Source organism: Bos indicus, chromosome 8 (genome assembly GCF_029378745.1).
Source record: "Bos indicus isolate NIAB-ARS_2022 breed Sahiwal x Tharparkar chromosome 8, NIAB-ARS_B.indTharparkar_mat_pri_1.0, whole genome shotgun sequence".
Taxonomy (NCBI): Eukaryota; Metazoa; Chordata; class Mammalia; order Artiodactyla; family Bovidae; genus Bos; species Bos indicus.
In genome coordinates, this window is record NC_091767.1 from 53,903,813 (window position 1) to 53,911,723 (window position 7,911).

General features: G+C 44.8%; 1 protein-coding gene across 1 annotated transcript in view; it reads right to left on the reverse strand.

Moving 5' to 3' along the window:
• Nucleotides 1-7,096, reverse strand: part of LOC109562978 (guanine nucleotide-binding protein G(q) subunit alpha) — a 313,817-nt gene extending 306,721 nt beyond the window's left edge. Inside the window, exon 1 of the mRNA XM_019966101.2 lies at nucleotides 6,815-7,096. Coding sequence (XP_019821660.1) covers nucleotides 6,815-6,950 — 136 coding nt within the window. The 5' untranslated portion in view covers nucleotides 6,951-7,096. The remainder of the gene's footprint in view (nucleotides 1-6,814) is intronic.
• Nucleotides 7,097-7,911: the final 815 nt, after the last annotated feature.

Below are 7,911 nucleotides of genomic sequence, written 5' to 3' on the forward strand. Positions count from 1 at the left end.
CCTGCCCCCATCGTCCTACATCCACAAGTTCCCAGAGACTGAGTCCCCAGTTACACCAGAATGACTGTAAACTGAGCAAGAGAAAGTGCTTCGCAGAGTTACCAAGTCCTCATGTAGCTTCCCTGGTGGCTTAGATGGTAAAGGACCTGGCTGCAACACAGGAGACCAGGTTAGATCCCTGGGTCGGGAAGATCCCGAGGAAGGAAATGGCTGTCCACTCCAGTATTCTTGCCTGGAGAATTCCATGGACAGAGGAGCTACGTGAGTAGCCCCATGGACTGGGGCTACAGTTCATGGGGTCACAAAGAGTCGGACACAACTGAGCAACTAACAAACACATACAGCTTCCACTTGAGTTAGAAACACAGGGCAAATGGTCACTAACTGTTTCTCACAGTTAAAGGCAAAAAAAAAAAAAGATACACCGGCTCCGAGGAAATAATATATATCACTCAGGAGTTCAAATTCTCAAGACCATCTGCTTCCCCAGTTGTGTAATCCCCGGGAAGCTTCTAGAATGGCCTTCAGATTATTTTGTCTTTTTCTTTGTATTAAGAGCCAATCAAAAAGCCAGCCCCAGGAAGGATAACACCCAGAAGGACATGTCAGGCTGAGGGCGTCAACTGTAAAACAACAAGAACTGTGAAAATTGCTTGTAGTCTTTCCTGCCGGCAAATAAGAAACAAGGGTGTGTCCCACACAGCACATTATTTTATACACAGTAGGTGCTTAATATCTGTTCATTTGACCAACATTCCATATGCAACTGTTCTTTCTTATGGTACATCTGGTTTAAAAAAAAAGAAATTTTAGAGGAAATGTTTGTTTTCCCTAAACTGGCAAGTGTTTGTTAAATAAATGAATTTGAAGATCTTGATAACTTTATTTTTAAATAATATTAATTTTGTTCTTCAAAGTGAAATGTTAGGCTCTTAACAAAATATTCTGCACTGATTTCAGAAATTATGGCTAGGTATAAAGGTCAACCCCAGAGCTATTTAGCAAATTCAGTCTTTGGTTCTCAACACTGATATGGATGTTTATTTTGTTTATAAAGCCCAGATTCATGACGCCCTAAGATTTATGAACTCATTTATGACAGAATATTTAGGTCCTTTTTTTCCTTTTTATTACATGGCAGATAAGAAATCAGACAGGTTCTTTACATATCGGTAAGGAAACAAATCATAGGTGATTTTCAAACAACTGCCTATAATTTTATTAGTAACAGCTGTTCACACAAAATAATGTTTGGGTCTGAGAATAGCTCTTTCTTTAATGGTACTCCATCCGGCAGAACAAGAAAACACTCACTGTTTACTGTAGTCAGTTAGTGCCACAGATTTAATTACCAACAATCACACATTTTTCCTTCTATTACTATTTCACACTTCCCTAGGATTAATTCTGCAGAGATCATAACATTGCTTTAAAGCCATTATAAAAGTTTCCCTTTGAAAAGTCACTGCCCTCCCCCTTCAACCAGAAAATGAGACTTAAAATTTGTTGTTACAAATACTTGCATTTCCCTCAACCCAAAACAGAGAGTCTGGAGAAAACAGATTCTCTCCACCTTCTCAGGGAGAAAGCAATCCTAACCTTCTTAAAATGGCTTCTCTCTCTTTCAAATGTACCCTTTGAGCTCTCTTATTTTTCCTCTGTAACCCTCAATCCACACTTCCATTAATACCAAAAGAACTAATAACCTCCCCTTAAAGAAAAACTAATATGAATGCTGGAATCAAAATCATGCTTGGCAAATCTTGTTCATTTCTTTTCAAGTATAAGTTTGCCTGGAGCATGAAGAAAAATGTGTTCCTTTTTACTGCTAAGTTTAGCATAGCACGCAGCCTCACAACTGCAAAAGCTGTTTAAGGTCCTTAAAAATTCATCTGTAATAAAAATCATAACTATATTTAATAGGCATCTCTGAAAACTGAACATAAGCCATCTCGTATAAAGTGCAGCTGGGTTGTTTGATTTTTTTAATGAAAAAGAGGCTATAAAATTTATTTGTAACAAAATGGCTACTAAATTATTCTTCTGATTTTCCTTCCTAAGTTTACCTAAAAATATTTGAATAGATATATACTAGATAGCTTCATTGTTCAGTAGGGTTGTAATTTGCCCCCAAAATTCCCATATGAAGAAACAATACATTAATACATAAGTACGAGATTGGCAGTTATATGGCAAATCCAGACAATGAACCTACATGGTTCAAAGCAAAAATTTTACTCTGAAGGCTTTGTTATTTGGTCAGAGCTCCAGTTTTGATTTTTATGAGGGACGCTGCCACTTCACTCTTCGGATACAAACTATAAATACTTTGTTTCCAAAAAAAAATAAAATAAGGAAAGAAAAAAAAAGAGGAAATGCATTCAAACAAATCCTGACGTTTAGAAACATATTCAAAACTTGGCAACTAAAAGAGTAGCAAAAATAAAATTAGTTGATCTTAAAGCAGCCTCATAATCACCATATTATGGTATTTCCAGGGAGATTCTGTTATTAGGGGGGCTTAGAAGGAAGCTTTCATTCTGCAGTTCTGAGTAGCCATCCTAGACAGCCACTAACCTCTAGCTTAACTTGGGCAATTGACACCCCCATCCTTGCGCCAGTGACCTCTACAGAGGGGTGGTGGGGTGGGTGTTTTTACCCAGACCTGTATGAATGAACTCTCCACATACGCTAAATTTGTCAGAACACTCCCAACCTTCCAGGTACCTTCCTGCTCTGTAACTGTTCGCTCTCCAGTACAAATGTATATTGCTCAAATTAAAATCATTCTGTCTACAATTCCTAAAAGTTAACCACTGTGGTTCTTCTCATGTAATTATATATAGGTAAATTGTAAAAATCCCTTCAGTCACCACCTGTGCGCTACAGAATTTAAAAATTCACTCTGCTGAGTGTGTCATGGAGAAAAGTAGATGGCAAAAAGATGAGAGGGTTAAGCTAGCTTCTATACAAAAAAAAGTAACCAAGACATGGTATGATTTCTTTTTTTTTTTTCCTTTAAACTTTCATATTTTAAACATGATTGTTATCATTCCCAAATGCAACCAGCACAGAACTGTTATACACTGGTTCACTATGCGATAAAACATCTTACATTAACACTTCCGATCCCAAAACTAATTTGTAATCAATTGGCTCAAAGAGTTACACATAGTTATTTTCAAAGGTCATGATTTCCTCTATCACAGAATAAAAACTCTACATTTCTCCATGTCTCTATAATGTCTTCATTGTTTTATGGTCCCAATTTCTATTAGGTTATAAAGAAGCTTACTTATTCAATAAATACTTACTGAGAGCACTCTATGAGTTAGAGATTGTGCTAGAAGCTGGGATTTTATAGTGTGCAACAGGGAATCTGTCCCTACCCTCCTAAGCTTCCAGTCTAGAACAGGAAGAAAATTTTCAACCACATTTGTAATTCAGTTAGAAGAGCAAGAACATATATTCTTTCATCTAAAACTGGCCTAAACTTTGCCTCTTCAGTAAGTGGAATCCAATCAATTAAAAAAAACAGCAAAATCTTTCTTGTTAAATCTTTCTATTTGATGATTAAGATCTGAAGAGTAAAGAGTTTAAAACATGTAAAAGAAGAACATGTTAAAGGGGAGAAAAAAATGTATCTTTAAGAAGCCGAAATTTCCAGAAGAATATAGTTGACCGGAAGCAGGTATTCAATGGCACTTGTTTTATAAAGACTTAAACACAGATTATATTAAATAGTGACCTACGTACCACCAAAGAAATATTTAGTTAATATTTATAAATATTAATTAATTAAAGGAAGTAATGTATATTACATCTAAGAAGTATATAAAAACTTCAGATTAAAATATTCTCTTGTATATCTATGTAGACTACAGTTTTCTTTGAGTTGTCTAAGAAAATAAATACTAACATGTATTCTAAAATACTAAATGAATTCAGAAAATGAATAAACAATTCAAAATTTAATATATTTTATGACAGTAGGTTTCTGAGTTCACTTTTTAAAAAATAAGCATCAAAATAAGTAAGTATCATAGAATATGAAACATATTGGCATAATTGCCGGATATGTATCAAGGCAGCCCAAATTTCACTGCCAAGCTTTCATCTAGGCAGGTAACCACTATTTTCTCTTGTTAATTTCTTCACAATATAAAATTAGCTAATTATGTGAACAAGGGTCTCCTGCCAAATACACCCATTTTCCTTAAAATGGCGTCATGCTTTGAACTAAAATTTACTTTGAAAATAATTTTACATTGAATTTCATTTAAATACAATGGTGATCCCTTAATTTAAATAAAGTAGTTAAAAATATTGGTGAATCTTTTGAAGGGCCTCATTTACATGAATGAAGATTCAGTGCACTCATCAAAGCAGCACATCAGGCATCCCTCAAAAGGAACTCCTTCTGATACCTTCCCTGATCCAAATCAACCATCACTCCTCTTCTGGATTCAAAAATCAGAAGCACACACACAAATCTACAGTGAGTATACAGCATGACTACATAGTATAGGTACTGCAGTAGTTATGTTACAAAAGCAACATACCCAGAACATGGAGCTGTAGTACACCTTACGTGATGTCTAGGGATTGGGTTTCTAACAAAAAGTTGTACACTTTTAAAGTGCTAATAAATGTAGGTGCTAAACCGATGTCCTTTTTCTACCACTTCTAATAGGCCATATCAGGGGGCTGGGGTGAGGCTGTATTAAACCTTAGTCAAAAATCTAATAAGAAGGGGAGAATAAAAGTTCTCCACACTACCACTTCAGTGGTAAAATTGTTTTACTTTAGTTTTTGTCCTTATAAAATTATCTCCAAGTTCACTTTTTAAAGCATAATATGTTACTTAAGTCCGCAGTATGTAACTAAGCATCCATCTATGGGTATTTCCCCAAGTCCTCCTTCTAGACATTCAAACCTAGGCCCGAAACAGACAAATTCCCTGAGCTCTAATTCAGCTGCTAGGAACCCAGTGCTGCCACATTTCAGGCAATGGGGTTGGCCTGAGAGACCTCAAACGCCCTATTCACAGCCAAACAAACAAATAAAGACTCTACACAGGGCAAAAGAAAAAGAAAAACCATCCTCAAGTCTTTCTAAAACACATGCTTTTCCCCTTAATCATGCACTTAAACTCCATTCTTGTCTCCTACCCACTCTAGTTTCTTCTCAATCTTGAGAATTCAGAAAACATTCAACTACACCTTTTCAGCCATGAGAAGTAGCTCAAAATGAGAATAAACATAAAAAATAAAAAGATCTTCCTTTTGCAATTGCAGTTTTCCCCTTCCCTGGCTTCATTCCCTAAAGCCCGCCCCTTTTATCCAGGGTTTGCCTTCTGTTCTTTATAAACGTGCACATTTATCTAATCTGGTTTCAAAATGAAGACATTAAGCATGGCATGTGAATTAACCATTTGTAACTATTCGTGATCATTATGTTTTGTTCCTTCTTGTAAACGATCCAGTACATAAGCAGTTCCCTCCCAAAGGCAATTGGTTCCTTGAACCAGGAGACAGAATGCTCAAGATAAGAAGGAAAATGCATGCTTCTCAAATCAGAATTGATAATATTCTCCTCCAGAAATGTCTGAGAAACCTATTTATTATACACGCAAATATCCAGAACACGAGTGCAGACATTTTTCAGGCCTGTTACTGCAAAGCTGTTCTTCCTAACACAATAGCTCAGAGTTATGTCGCGCTGGCCTGAATGTTGATTCTGAACATTCTCCCAGAGATAATAATCAATAAAATTCCTAGTGGAGAAATGGCATTTTCTTGCTAACTTAATGTGAAGGCAGAATAGGGGGTTATTTTTTAGAGATTAAAGGGACATTTTTTGGTGTTCACTTCCCGTTTTCCTTCTAGCCCAGATTCCAAAGATATTAAATGCTGTCCGTTTTAAACAAAAGGTTTCTATTTGTTCCCATGAGAGTAATTGAGAGGCTGTACTGGCAACTATTGTGAATTCAGGCCTACATCTGGGTTGCCACATTAAACAAAAGATACCCATCGCTGTCAACAACCACACAGCACAACCCTCCCGTATCCCTCATCTTTATCTGGAAGGGATGGTGGAGACAAGAAACACGCCTGTCACCATTAAGAAACTCTTCTGGGCCCCTCCTTTCGGTGGTCTGGTGGCTAGAGAACAGCACTCGTGTGACACATATATATGCTCACCTCCCCGCTCCCGGAATACGTTAGCCCCCTTTCCTCGGAGAGCCAACCACTGGGCTCCCTCATCATCACTCCTTGGAGAGTCCAGTCGCGAGTCTGTCCACCGTTCCACCATTCGCTCCCGACCCCTAAAAGCACTGATAAAAGATGCACACAGGCCACCCCACCGCACGCCCTGGCTCCGCTTGACACCTAAGGCCACACGCACACACAGTTCTCCGCTCCACCACCCCACCGGGCGCCGCGGCCACGACACTGGAAGTTCAACCCTCCTGCCCACCTTCCCACCCGCGCTTCTCCCCGAAGCGATTTGCCATTCAGCAGATGCACAGCAGACAAACGCGCACCCCGAGTGCACAGCCCTCAGGGCTACCGAAAAGGACAAGCCGAGGCCCCGGGCAGAGCGGCCGCGACCCCTCTGCGCGTGCCTGTGTCTGCACGCGCGCGCGCGCCCTTCAGGGTGCGGGTAGTGGCCGGGGCCGCGCCCGGGGAGGGCAGGGGCAAGCCGCCCGCGCCCGGGGGCCGGGGCCGCAGTACGGGGACTGGGGGTGGTGGGCGGGGGGCGCAGAGGTCCGGCGGGAGGGCCCGCTGCGTACGGCCACGGCGGTACTCACCGAGCAGCAGCAGCTTGAGCTCCCGGCGGGCGTCCCTCTTGTCCCTGCGGAGCTGCCTCTCAATCTCGTCGTTGATCCGCCGGGCTTCCTTGGCCTCCTCGCTCAGGCAGCACGCCATGATGGACTCCAGAGTCATTCTTTCAAAGTGCCTCGCTGCAGCCCCGCCGGCACCCCCTGCTCACACGCGCGCACACACACCCTCCCGCCCTCGCTCCCCCGAGGCAGCGGTGGCCGCCGAGCCCCCGCCGCCCGGGCGCGCGTCCGGGGCGAGATCGGGGAACCGCCGCGGGGACCGCGGCCAGGGCCGGGGCGACCAGGTGGGCCGGGGGTGCGGCGGCTGGTGGCGGCTCGGGCTGCCGGGAGGAGCGAGGCCGGCGCGGGAGGCGGCCGCGGGCGCTGGCTCGGGGGGCGCGCTAGGGAAGGCCGCCGCGCCCGGCCTCGCTCAGACGCCCGCGCCTCCTTCCCCGGGAACAGGCGGCCCGCCTGGCCCCCCGCGCCGCCGCCGCCGCCGCCGCCGCCGAGGCTCCCCTAAGCCGTGCGCCCGGCGGCGAGAGCACATCCACCGGGGCGTCCCCGCAGCGAGCGGTCGCCGACGGCTCCCCGCGCCTGGCGCGCCGGCTCCTAGCTGCCGCCTGACACGGCTCCCGGGCGCCCTCGGCCCTGCCCGCGCCCACCGCCCGGCTCGCGCGCAAACCCGGCTCGCTGGCCCGCCCGCCCGGCCGTCGCGCGCTCCTCCGCCTCCGCCAGACGCCCACCCCCGGCCCCGATTGCCAGGCGCAGAGCGGCTGCTCAGTGCTCGCCCTCCCCCTCGCCACACACACACATTTTCTTCTTTCTCTGAACTGGAGCACAGATCCGGGAGGGAGGCGGCGGCGGCGGCAGAGGGAGGAGGTGGAGGGAGGGGACGGGCGCGGGAGGAGGGGAGCGGGAGGCGGTGCCGCCCGGCCCCTCCTGGAAGGCTTTCCTAGGCTCGCAGCCGCCGCGGCGCGCCTCCCAGTGCGGCTTTCGCTTCGCTCGCGCCGTTCCCTGGCTGAGCCGGCCCCCTCGGGCTCTGCGGGCGCCACCCCCTCCCGCGCCCTCGGTCGGGCCCGCGGGCT